The sequence below is a fragment of the Habropoda laboriosa genome, unplaced genomic scaffold (assembly GCF_001263275.1).
Source record: "Habropoda laboriosa isolate 0110345459 unplaced genomic scaffold, ASM126327v1 scaffold40, whole genome shotgun sequence".
Lineage (NCBI taxonomy): Eukaryota > Metazoa > Arthropoda > Insecta > Hymenoptera > Apidae > Habropoda > Habropoda laboriosa.
In genome coordinates, this window is record NW_017100231.1 from 3265392 (window position 1) to 3279514 (window position 14123).

The 14123-nt window shown below is 41.8% G+C and overlaps 2 protein-coding genes across 2 annotated transcripts in view; one reads left to right on the plus strand and one right to left on the minus strand.

Moving 5' to 3' along the window:
* Nucleotides 1-14123, minus strand: part of LOC108571475 (neurobeachin) — a 664931-nt gene that overhangs the window by 34362 nt on the left and 616446 nt on the right. The gene's annotated exons all lie outside the window — the stretch shown is intronic.
* LOC108571622 (protein mab-21-like) lies at nucleotides 11611-12911 on the plus strand. Its single transcript, XM_017933700.1, has 2 exons — nucleotides 11611-11645; nucleotides 11795-12911. The coding sequence occupies exon 2, from the start codon at nucleotides 11814-11816 to the stop codon at nucleotides 12909-12911; it is 1098 nt and encodes a 365-aa protein (XP_017789189.1). The 5' UTR covers nucleotides 11611-11645; nucleotides 11795-11813.

A 14123-nucleotide genomic window follows, 5' to 3' on the forward strand; every position in this document is an offset into this window, starting at 1 on the left:
TTTCCTGTTTTTCTCCGGTTTAATGGGGATCCTGGTACGCGCTCGATGGATGTTACCGAACGCCATTAAAATTAACGTTCCTCCGGTTGGAGAGGCGAGGAGGATGTTGGAGGATTTTTAGAGGATGGTTTATTGAGACTCGCGAGAGTTGGTTCGTTCGTTTGTGCGATTTATTTATTTCAATACCAGGGTAGAACAATTCTTTGGTGTGCGGCGATAAAGATTTTTAGAGGATTGTTTATAGAGTTTGGTAAGAGTTATTTAATGCGTAGGAATGTTAATTTGATTGATTTATTTAAATACCAGGGTGAAATAATTCTCTGGTGTGCAATGATGAAGATTTTTGGAGGATAGTTTACACATCTGATGCGTAGGAACGTTAGATCGTGTGACTGATTGATTTAAATACCAGGGTAGAATAATTCTTTGGTACGCAGTGATAAAGATTTTTGGAGGATTATTTATAGAGTTTGGTAGGAGTTATTTAATGCACTGGAACGTTAGTTCGTGTGATTGATTGATTTAAATACCAGGGTAGAATAATTCTCGTTATGTAATTCTCAGTTTCTAGAGTTTGATAATGTTTATTCTTTGATATACAATGATAAAGATTCTTGGAGAATGATTGCGAGTGTTTGGTAAGAGTTATTTGACGCGTGTGATTGATCAATTAATTAATTTAAATACAAGGACAAATAAATGAATATTAGCGGTTTAAAAGGCTCACGAATCTCCCAAAATTGCAACGTACAAATGACAACACCGACAAAAACAAGCTCTGTGAATAAAATGCAAGGTAACGAAGCACACCCAACGCAAATAAATAAATTTTCTCGAACAGCACCGGAGAAGATTTTTCCCTACGACTCGCACGAGATCAAATAAACACGGGAGAGACATTAGGGTGCAACACGAGCACGTCGAAATCTAATTACGAGCGCATAAGCGGCTCGAAACCTCTGGGGACCATAAACGTCGCGTCAATTCGAGAGGATTAAGCAGTACGCGTGCTGTTTGTATTAATAAGTATTATCAAAAGACTCTTTAATACTGTCAGAAGGTATCGATTATTATGTTACCGTGAGAATTTCACGAAGGAGGTTACCTAAAAATGAGATTTTTATTAAAATTGTTTTCTACACTCGAATATGTTACACATTATTGCGCGCACGTGTGTGTGAATGTGAAAAATGTTTTCCACTGGAATCCAGCCGATTCCATGCGCGAGATTGGGAAAGAGAAGTCGGGACTGGCTGTACAGTGCCAACCCCTAAGGACGATTGCGCAAACTCTCTGCAAACACTGCTTGAAACTGATAAGGGTGCGTCGTGATACAGAATTCATTATTTGGATGGTTGCAATCTGAATGCAGATACAACACGTTTGTACATACGGTGTTGCATTATCTTCCGGAGTCGGTGAATGTTCCATATTTTTCACGCTATTTCATTGCTAACCTCGTGATACATCAGGGCTGAGTGACCGAGAGAAAACGAGATCGTTGTCGTACAATGCTTAGAAAACAGAAATAAGACACAAAACGCAAAAACTTAAGAGGAAACAAGTAAGAAAAGAAAAGAAATAGGGACAAAGCGGGGATGAGTGAAAACTGAAGCGCAGCAAAAGTATGAGAAATAACGATGAACTACTTGATGATACTTGCTGAAAAGACAGAATTATTCAGCCTGGAATTTTGTAATATTTATAACGGATGCACAAATTTGTGACGATGTGTGACACTAAATCTGGCGAAGAAGTGTAATTTAAATCGTGTAATAGTTTCAGTACGAACATACTGGGTGTTCTAGTACTTATTGTTCAGGGATAATATTAAATAAACAACTCGTGTGGAGTAAGCTAGGTAAATAACTATATTTTAGAAGATGTTCAGACAAGACGTAGACAATACGGGCGCACAATTAGAACTGCTTACGGAGCGTGGTGACAGTGTGCATTTTTATACCTGGGGTGTTCGCAGGCATCCCCAAACCATATTTAGAGGACGTGTCATAAACCTACCATTATTCTAGGATGTCGATTTTTCCATGCGGTACTCATAATTTTGCTTCAACACTTATGAACCACTGTGCGTAATGAAAACGAAGGAATGGGAGGAAACAATTTTTCTAATCCATTCTATCTTCAACTTAATCCAATTTCTCTCTCGTAAATGACTTATCGGTAATAATTACCCATTGCTATTTACACGTCGATGCCACCGACAGAGTTGGGCAGTAATTAATTCTTTTGTAATCGATTATTTAATGTAATCATAGTAACTGTAATCATTAATCAGTCGATCATCGTTGAGATAAATCAGTAATCGCGACTACCTTCTGTAATTTGTAATCATTACTCAGTAATTTTTAAATCATTCAGTGATTAATTATATTTTATATTAAAAGCAAGTTACACTAAAAATAAATAATAGTAAAACTATGTAAAAAATAAATTTATTTCTAAAAACATGTTCACAGTGTTGTTATTGTGGGATTGGTTCAATAATATGTCGTGAGTGATGGCGTGAATGTAGTGTGTTTGTCGAATCGTCTCGAGATTTGGAAAACGAGTGAGAATTTATTGCGAGATATGATAAGAGACCGTTGATCAGATTATCATTATTCCTTTTTACCTGTGTTTATAGTTATTATGAAATTATTGTTATAAAATATATTGCTATTGAGCTTATTATCACGTGTTATACAACCACAGTTATTAGAGCGAAAGTACAGATTAAATCATAATCAAAAGTGTAATCATTTCATGATTAATAATTAATAAAGCAATCACCAACATTAATGACAACTTCTAATTCCTTTCTTATTCGTTAATCAATGATTACCGATTATTTCGTAGCCACGATTAATAATTGGATTTTATATTAATCGTAATTTTCAATCATCAATCGGATTTTGCCCAACTCTGGCCACCGACGCGACATATGCGGTCCACAATAATTTCCCACCTTTCCGAAATGAATTTCCATATTTTCCGACGACAGCGAGAGTGTTAATCCAACGAAATTACTTCCGAAAGATTTCTATTTGTGTAAAATGAATTTCCAGATTTTCTAGTGCCGTCGAAGACACTAACCTACACAATAAAAACAAATCACTTCCAAAACCTACAAACTACCGATTCTACCAAAGGAACCACTTCTCCCAGAAAAACCACCATCCAACAAAAAAACCTACCCCACAAAACTTCTCAAACTCGGAAGAAAAATTATACCCACAAACGCACTCTCCATTACTCCCACCACGAAGCGTACCTACTCCCCAGACTCAAACTTAAAGAAAATCTGTAAAAGATCCCCGCATCAGCAGTCGCCCAAAACACGCTGTCGCGGAGCCTAAACGCGACCAAAGAGAGTGAGTCGTTAAAATAACAGTGGCACCCCTTGTTCCAGTGTGTCACGAGAGAGCCACCAGTCTCGCGCGACTAATATGTTTACACGTTCGATGAAGCGTCCACAGAAAGAACAACCGGTACATGTCCATATATACAGATATCCATGCGTGTGTACAGTCAAAAAGAGCTGCTGCGGCTCGAACGGTAGTGGAGTGTCAAGTGGTGCGCGATTAGTGTTCCCCGTGCCTGCGTTCATCTCTCTGAGCGAGGCGAAATCGTGGCTGCACAGCAGCACGCCTTGCTCTACGCCGCGACAATGGGCGGCCGTGATGTAACAACATGTGTCGCGTTCACAAGGCCCCCTCGCTGCTTGGCCCACTCTCTCTCTCTCTCTCGCTCTATGTATATATAACACCATAGGCCACACCATAGAACGAGGACCACTTAGCAGCCTTGCCCCGGTATACAACAAACAGATTAAGCACCGGACAATAATAGACCCCCCCTTTTGCTCCTTCTTTCCTCGAGCACCCTCTTCTCGTGGCGCGAGAGCCACTCGAAATCACGATAGCTCCGGAGCGTACCGAAGGTGAAGAGAGAGAGCCGGGGTTGGTGGTTTATTCGATTCGAGATGTGTAGCCTCAAGTGGGCATGATCATTAATTATACTCGTGGTGTAGATGGGAGAGGGTGGAAGATTGTTTTGAAAAGTTGCCACTTTTCGATACAGGACGAGAGTTTATTAGCGAGGACTGGACGTGGTGAGCTGTTTTCGAATATACCGGGTGTCCTGGTTGTTCCGGATGAAACTTCGTGGGCGTGTTCTACGGGTGTAGGTGAGAAGAAGATGTTATGTGAACATAGGTCGTTTGGAGATTTGTTTAGAAGTTGTAAGGAAAATTGGAAATACCGAGGGAAGTGTGATAAAAGGGAAAATAGTCTATTCTGAGGTCGTCAGAAGTGTTTAATGTAACTTCTGTCGCCGCCATTTTGTATTGTGTCTGAGTAAACGCAAGTGTTCCGTGTTTTCGTTGTAACCTTTTAATAAAGCTTCAAATGATCTATGTTTGTATAACATTTTTCTCTTAGTTATACTTACGGAATATATTGACGAAGTTTGATACAAAAAAAACTGCGACACCCTGTATAGAAGGTTGTAGTTTAGGGAAATTTTGGTTTGGAGAAGGTAGAATACTCGAGAAGAAGTATTGATTGTAGGTGGAGTATGAATAATGTTTCTTTTCCTTGATGGACTTGGTGCGGTGAAAGATAATTTATGGGTGGCGAATGTTCCTTTTTTCCTTTGTGTGTAATATTAATCGATAAGTCAGGGATCGCGAGTAATACGATTTTTATCTCTCGTTAATACAATTTTTTCTTGTCCCCGCTGCAGGGTTCGTTCTCTTCAGAAAAAGATTGAATGTGTACAGGTGTGTGCAGAAAAATTTTGCTACAGTCTGCGAAGAGCAAAAATAAAAGGATAGAGAAGACACTCGTAGCAAAGCGTCAACAACCATTCCAGCCGTGAAATTTCGAAAAAGGATCGTCTCCGTCCCATTCGCAGCGACCCTCGGTTTCGTGAACAACGCCGGCTGATGCGTCGAAAACGTTCGAGAACCATCAAGACGATCCGCACCGGCAATGAGTTATGCGCGACACGTGCGTGTTCTCATACCTTTATTACCGTATCTCACACGAGATAACGCATCGCGGCATCCGGCGCACAAAGGGCTCCCGGCGATGGAGCCCGCCTTGCTGCCCTTAATAAACCTAGAACACGCCGCTACCAGCGAGACAAAACACCGTCTAAACCGACGTGCAACGGCGAGCGCGCGTCAGCTTTTCACAGGAAACATTCCCTTTCAATCTTCACCAGGCTTTCAATCTTTTCTCAGACGAGCGCTCTGTGAACAGCTCGAGAAGCTCTTCTCATTTTATTCCAACTGTTGCTATTGTACGGTTGTTAGTGAAGTAACGGAGTGGGAAATTTGGATTGTTTAAGCAGTTTGGGATCAATTTTTGCTATTGTATATTTCGACTTTCTTTTAATAAAGAATGACAAGTGTAATTTATAACGAGTAGATAATATTGAAGGTATGGAAAAATAGAAATTGGGGAAAAATTAGAAATTGTGAAGAATGAAACCTTGCGGAAGGTGATAAACTAAGCGATTCTGAGTAGGAACTTGTAAAATAATGCACTTGATTGCATAAAAATTAACGATAGAAGAATCACGAAGAATGAAATCACTGGTTTCTATTGGGAAAAGCGGCACTAAATAACCGTTAAGTTAATACATAGCTATGAAATAACAGAGTGAGAAATTTGAATTGCTTAACCAGTTTAGGTTCAATTTTTGCTATTCCATATTTCGACTGTTTCTTTCAATAAAGTATCGTAAGTGTAATTTATAACGAGTAATATTGAAGGCACAGAAAAACGTAAATTGGAGAAACATTAGAATTCATCAAGACTGAAATGATATTGAGAAAAGTGACGCTAAATAACCAACTGAGCTCGAGTATCAAAATAATGTACTCAAGAGCATAAAAATTGAAGATAGAAAAATTACGAAGACTGAAATCATCGAGAAAAGTGACGCTAAATAGCCGATTAATTTTGAGTAGGAACCTATAAAATAATGCACACAATTGCATAAAAATTGAAGATAAAAAAATTACGAAGAATGAAATCACTCGTGTTCACGTTGGAAAAAGTGGCGCTGAACAACCGATCAATTTCAAGTTAAATGCATAGCTATAAGATAATGAGCTCGATTGCATGTATTTAGAATGTGTTCATTTCTCAGCATCTAACATCAATTTATAATCCTTGGAACACTCTGTTATAGACGTAATTTCTCCAAGTGCTCGACTGGGAATGCGGATACCTGTCTCGTCGTAGCAGCCACGATGGACGAAAGTAATTGGACAGAGCCGAGTTAATGGCGTATGGTACACACCGAACTACCACGTTTCTTCGCTTGATGAACCCGTATCAGGGTTATTACGAAAGACATAACGCGATCCATTTTGGTCGACAGATGCGGCACCATACTGTCTCTGTCTCTTTTTTTTTTTTTGGACCAGCGCTTCTGTCACTGGTCCGTGAACATGCATCGGAATATTAAGGGTACGGACAGCGTCGATAATCGAGTGTACGAGACTTTTATTCGATAATTATGCACGCATTTCGGTGCCCCGATGAGCGCTCGATTTCGTTATATGGTGGCAGTAATTTCGTTTAATTCGACGCATTTTTAACTCGATTTTTATTTTATCTGATCGCTGGTCTTTCCTAATCTTCTGATTTAAGCCAGGTGAAAATGAGCCCAGGAAAGTGAATGTTCCGTGCTGGTGAGTGGAAAATTGATATTCAGATATTAAAAATAAAAAGCACACCTACTGAAAAGGAAAGAAAATTGAACTCTTGTAAATAGGGAGAAGCGAAATTAAAATATTTAGAATGAAAAACAAACCCACTAAAAAGAGAAAAGGAAAATTAAAATCCGGCAAATAGAGAGAATCGAAAATAAAATATTTACAAGAAGAACCAAACCTACTAAGAACAGAAGAGGAAAATTAAAATCCCCTAAATAGGGAGAATCCCCGGGAATAGGGAAAATTAAAATTAAAATCTCATAAACGTTAAGAACGTCCGTTCCCCACTCCGATCTACAAACTTCTTTTCCCCGTCCCGGTGCAAATTTCACTAAGAACGTTCGCCCTCAACATCCACCCAGCATCTCCGTAAGTATAATCTCGCAACGCACTGATAGAGTCTCGTTCATCCACGTCGAATCGAGAGATCACCGTGGTGCTCTCGTGTCATTAAGCAAGGAGACCGTGAAATACGCAGAGTGCGCCTGCACGAGTTTCGCCGGCTGTTGGAACCGAACCACTGAGCCCTGGATTATTCGGGGATTACTCGAGGATGTTCATTCGAGCTGATTTACAAGGCCGGCTGCCTCTTCAACAGAGAGAGAGAGAGAGAAAGAGAGACTTGTCGTCGTGGATACTACACAACCGAGAAACTTGCACAATGAAACGCGCCACGCAATAGGAGACCGCCCTTTTCTTCTACCTGCCACGTAAAACGAGCCATCACTTTCCCTCCTCCTTCCTCTTCGTGGAATGTTTTGGCAAAAGTGCATTTGCCTAGGACTGCTCTTTTCGAGAGGAGTTCGACAAGGCTGATCGGGACATTAGATATAGCCCAGTGAACGTGCACTCGCTGGAAACGATCCTTGGCGGCCTCACAATCGAGAGATTTTTGGAATATCGGACACGTCGCCGTTTTCATGGGAAAATTGCGAAATTTAGTTTTTAAGGAGAGGAGAAAAGTGTTCTGGTAAGTGAAATGAATTCGAAAATTGGTGTTAACCATTAAATGTGCAACACTAACTTGGAAAAAATCGAATATAATTTAACCCTTTCGTTGCTACTGGGGCGTTTCGTGGTACACTTCCATCTTAACGCATTGGCGACGGGACTCTTAGAGCAGCGCTTAACATGTGCACGGGGTGATTTCGCGTCTTTTCTTTCAATCGTCACTTTTCAACTAATTATTATTTTTCAAAGAAATTTTCAAGAACGTGGTAAATCACTTTTTCGTGAAACGTATACAATTATTAGAATTCGTGAAACATCTGTCGCGGCATTTCTGAAGAGAAATTCAATCATTTACAGCGTTTTATAAATTTACTTTCAGACAGATATGTGAAAATCTCAATGACGTATTTCGCGTCATTCGGAATCCAAGTGAATACCTGAATGACGCATATGTGCGTCATCCGACGCAAATGTGTTAATTTTATCCTTTACACACGTCCATCTTAACTTAATAAATCAAATTTTCAAACGATACGGCCAAAATTACAAATTTTACACGCGTGATGAAAAATTGTAACACTGCTGCAGCGAAAGTGTTAAAGAAGTAAGATGATAAAATAAAGAAGTAAGGTAATGATTGTGAAACTGGTCTGAGTTAAAATTCTAAAATATTTGAATTTGTCACTTATTTTGCGTCGCCTCGATCATTTCGTAGAAAATAGTTACTTTATAAGACCAAGTATTTTGTGAAATATTTTATTACATACTGAAAAAACATTTTTCAACCCTTTGCGATAGAATGTCTGCTCTCAGCCGCCGAAGCATTCATACCATACGATGGGGAAACGTAAAATATAATTTTCGTACAAAATCAAACCACATATTATTGCGTTAAATTCCGTATTCATAATCTTGCATTGCATTATTACTGTTAACTCGATAAAAATTCATTCCAACCAGCCACATCTGACCCAAAAACAATCTCAAAGGGTGTACACCCGAAAAAGAAATGCTCGAAATACGCGATTTAAGCCACTTTCACAATCGCCGTCGATATTCTCTCTCGAAGCACACTTCTCGATTTTCCTTCATCCACCAGTACGCATCTTCGAAACAAAAGATACCCTCGCGTGGTCCCGCCGCCGAACCCCGTCCATCCAACGGGTGTACAAATAATTCAGATGATAAACGAATTAAGTCGAAATGGGACGATGAAAGGCACGTTTAGGGCGCAACGAGAGGCTGGCTTCTGCATTAATGCGAGGGCTGATGTAGCAGAACGTTTGACCCCTCGTGTCTCTTATGCGAAAACACCGTTCGGAAGCGGGAAAGAGAGGCTGGAAGCGAGATAGAGAAGCACGTGCTCGACTCATGAATCAAGTCGTATTAGTGAGGGAATAGCAGGCACGGTGGGCACCAATCTACCACTCCAACATCGAGTAGATTGGATTTCTGAACTTTATTCAATTATCCGGCTAGGAGGCGGACGGAGCTGGATAGAAGCGAGTCGTTGAGGGCTTTCTACCGGTAATGCTGGATATACGTCTCGGACTGTGCGTCTCCGTGCGTGGAAAGTAATCAGTCGTAATGGATTTCAGTTACGCCAGGAATCTTCGTTTTGTGAAGTATTGTCCACGGGAGAGGTGTAACGAGGTCGTGAAGTTAATCAGGCGTCGAAGAGGTGATAAGGTGCCTTTTTAAAAGAATTTTTCTGTGTCGTTATCTTTGACAGCTGCAGCTTCGTTTTTACCAATAAGGTAATTAGTGGAACAGCAGGCGATTCAGGCTTAATGAAAGTTTTATACGTCAATTTACGAGTGACCACCTTAACTTTAATTCTTAATTCACAACCTCACTGTGTCGGGTGCGAATGAAATTTTAACAATTCTAACTGACATTGCATTAAACAAGAAAAGTAATTTAGGTACGAAAGGGTGAAGTTAATGCAATCAAATACCATTGCACAGCCTAATCTTGCAAACTTCTAGGTAAAACGAAAATTTTCTAAAACTCGTTAAAAAATTCAATTCGTTTTATAAATATTCAAAACCGTTAACAAATTCACTTCCTTCCCACAAACATTTGGAACACCCTATCGTTATACCACAAGCGCCCTTCTTCTCACCGCACTCACCTCGAGCACACAAAAATCCCGTCCCACGAATAAAACTTACCTCCGGTAGCGTGTCGCTAGATTCCTCCCGATAGCGAAAGGGTTAAAGGAAGGTCAGACGAAAAGAACATCAAAGAAACCATTTCTCGTCATACGGTGGCTGGTGATCTCTCTCGAATCTCGTGAAATGGTCGACCTATGGGGTATCTCACCTGGTTATCGGTATTTTTCGGACACAGGTATTCGCGTCGCGGCTCTTTTTACGATCGAAGCATAAAAGAAGCTTGGAAAAATCGTATTTCACTACGTCGAATTCGCTCTATTCTTACACGGAGAAACATCTGGTCGCGGTTAAGGCCGCCATATTGATAGAACCCGCGAGGGCTGTTTTTCATTCACGAACAGACAAGAAGAAAATATCTGGAAAGGTATGGACTTTCTATTTCTTATTCGAACGTCGAACATTCAAATGACCCTCGCGATGGAATTATCGGCTCGAACGATCGTGCGTGGAATCCTCGCGCGACCCCAACCTGAACAATGCGCGTTTCTCTCGAAGATTCTTTCCACCCTAGGAATTTATTTACAACTGTTGGATCGACATGTTGCAGAGAGAGAGGCGCCGTTGAAGTCTCTCCTTGGCATTACGAACGAGAGGAAATTATCGCGTCTGATTGTATTTATGTGCGTTGTGTTCGAAACGGTGATTGTTCAGCCGCCGAAGAATTCATTGGAGCGTTTGTGAAGTCCTTTTTTCGAGTTCTGACGATTAGTTGGTGAATAATGCGAGAGGAATTTGAAAAAGTTGCAGATCGAGGCTGGCTAAGCGAGGGAGAGTTGCTTTTGAAATATTTTGCGGTGAAAATGTGAAATAAACGAGCAATCGAGAAATGTGGATGAAAGATTTGAAGATTTTGTTGTATTTTATAAAATTATTTTAGCTCATAATAATTTAAGGATGCAATTTCATCTAAAAGTAGAGTTACTGTAGATTATTTTCCATCCATTTGACATGTGTGTTACGTATTTTATAAATAATCGAAGGCTGCAGTTTAGAAAGGAACGCGCGATGCACGACGACGAACAGAATTCTTTCGCAAAAACCATACGTAACGACGATGTTCGAGTATTTTACAACTATACACACGAGACAGAAGCTCTTCTCAAACAGTTTCTTATGACGACGAATGTAAACGAGAAATACGCCAAAACTGAACAAGTTTGTCAAAATTTCCCTAAACCAATATCACCGAAAAAGTGTACCAAACGAATCTATAATTTGATTAGCAACATACACCGTACGCAACATCCGATACAATTACCAAATTTACAACTCACGCGATTCCTTCTTCCCTCGCGAGAAGAACCACCCTGTTCCCCGTAGTGTCCCTCGGTTAACGACGAAAGAAACCGCGTAAATAACTAAAGCGGGATGAAAAATTCGGCAGATCGAAAGGGCGATGGTGTGTGCGCGCGCGGTGCCCGCGACAGACAGAAAACAATCCCCCCCGGTTAGAGGAGGAGAGCGACAGTGGGCGTGGCCAAACCGCGCACGCTCCACGTGACCCTGTCGTTCGCGAGGGCGGGACTTGCGGAGCCGGCACACAACTACAAGGGCAGTGGAACGGGCCGGTGGTCACCGGTGCTCTCTCTGTCGTCGCGCGCGCGGAACACCTCGAGTCGCGCTCGTTCCACGTACAACACCTGCCGCCTCGCTCGTGCACGCCGCTTTTGTTCGTTTCCGTGACTTCTTTCTTCCCCGAAAGTGTTTTCTTTCGCACTAATTCACGTCCGTTCTCTCTTCCTCGTCCTTCCGGTTCGTCGATCTTCGCCTCCGTCGATCCTTGGCACGCGTCACCACGGTGTAGAAATCGAAAGAGGAATTTAAGAATCATGGAGCTTAACGACAATCGAACAGAAACGACGCTGCTCGCCGGTACGAAACAATGAGACAGATCGATTCCACAAGAACAACCTCGAGCGATCGTTATCGGTGAAAGCTCACACAGGGACAATAACATGCTGCTACCGCAAGATATGATGGCAGCTCAGTCGAAGATGCTCTACCAGATGAACAAATACTACGGCGAACGTGTGCAAGCTCGCATGGGCCAGGTACAGAAGACGATAAGAGAGGTGTGCAAAGTTGTTCAAGAGGTGTTGAAGGAAGTGGAGGTGCAGGAACCACGGTTCATCTCTTCGTTGACCGAGTGCAACGGCCGTTACGAGGGCCTCGAAGTGATCTCGCCAGGTGAATTCGAGGTGGTCCTCTACCTGAACCAGATGGGAGTATTCAACTTCGTCGACGACGGCACCCTGCCGGGCTGCGCCGTGTTGAAGCTCAGCGACGGACGGAAGAGGTCTATGTCACTGTGGGTAGAGTTCATCACCGCCTCTGGCTACCTGTCCGCCAGGAAAATTCGATCGAGATTTCAAACGCTCGTGGCACAGGCCTGCGACAAATGCACCTACAGAGACTCGGTGAAGATGATAGCCGACACTACCGAGGTGAAACTTCGTATCAGAGAGAGATACGTGGTGCAGATCACACCTGCGTTCAAATGTTCAGGCGTGTGGCCGAGATCAGCGGCGCACTGGCCCATTCCGCACATTCCCTGGCCGCATCCTAATCTCGTGGCGGAGGTGAAAACGGAAGGTTTCGATCTGTTGTCGAAGGAGAGCGTGGCCCTTCAGGGGAAACAGTCCGCGATGGAGGGCGACGCATGGGTGTTGTCTTTCACCGAAGCGGAGACCAGATTGCTGCAAGGTGGCTGTCGAAGACGATGTTTGAGTATTCTGAAGACTCTGAGGGACAGACACTTGGATCTTCCGGGGAATCCGGTCACCAGTTACCACATGAAGACTCTGTTGCTGTACGAGTGCGAGAAACATCCCTTGGAGACCGAATGGGACGAAGGATGTTTGGCCGATCGTATAAACGGGATCTTTCTACAGCTGATATCCTGCCTTCAGTGTCGAAGATGTCCGCACTATTTCCTGCCTAATTTGGATCTGTTCAAAGGGAAGTCGCCGAGTGGTTTGGAGAACGCGGCTAAACAAGTGTGGAGACTGACCAGAGAGCTACTGACGAATAGTCGCGCACTGGAGAAGCTTTAGCCGGATTTCTTTGTTCGTGGTGGACGAAAGGGGAATGTGATAAAGAGAGGGACAGAGATGAGGAGCGAGAGTTGGAAGATTCGGTGACTCGCGTGAATCACGGACTTTCTGGACGCTCTGCTTTCGCGACGGTTCTTTGCCTGCTTTTTTACCCTAGCCCACGGACGTGGAAAGTCGATTTTCACTCGCTACGTTCTTTTTGCACCGCCGCTTCGACGATGCACCAGGGTATAGGGGATGGTGTGTCGTATCTTTCTGACCTTACTGTTACTGTTTCAATTTTTTATGTATATATGAAAATTCTTTTATAAGCAACACGAAAATGGTGCAAGTCGAACTTTGTTTATCGGTGCAGAGGATATGTTTTTTAATTCCAGTGCAATATCGTACCATGGGTGTTTCTATTGCGAAGATATCGTTGTTGCTAGGTTCTACGTTAATGTTTTCTTTATTTTTGAGAATTTCCTCGGGAGAAATTTTGTATTTGAAGAAAATTTCGTTTCTTTTTTATTTTTCGACGTTAGATTGAATGTTAATGGAAGCGTTCACTGAATCAAAGAGGGATGATGTGTACAGTATGAGGGATATCACTACCGTATTTTTTCTACCACTGAAGCTTTCGCTTGGAGCGGAGTTCTCGTGCTTACTAACGCAAAACAGAACGATTTCTCTATGTAGCGTTGCAATATGCGAGCGATTAATTAACTACTCGGTTAGCTGCTCTTACCCGTCTAATGGCTGATGTGAATCGTCGTGTGATCCGTTGTCGTTGAAATAATCTAATGTTTAATGATCGGTTAGCGATCGAGACCGCCGACGGCGGCCTCGGTTACCATATTGTTGTATGTACATACTTTTTTATATTATTTAAACGATATTTATTTCTACTCGAATCGCTGTTCGAACACACATGATGTAAATAATTAATAAACGCATTTCGTCTCATACTGAATATGTTTCATTCGTTCGAAACCATCTCGATTTAAGTAGATGATAGTTAAAATTGCTATACTTTACAGGGAATTCGAAGAATAATGTCAAATAAATATTCTGTGGCTATCTAACAATCTTCGTTTTCCAACCCTTTCGTGATTAATACTCGAGCCAAAATATATTTTAATTTAGTATTCATTGGAGACTGGATAATAGCTAGATTAGTAATAAAATGTTTGGAAGATATAATTCTGTGAGAAAAGGGTCATTAATTCGCGA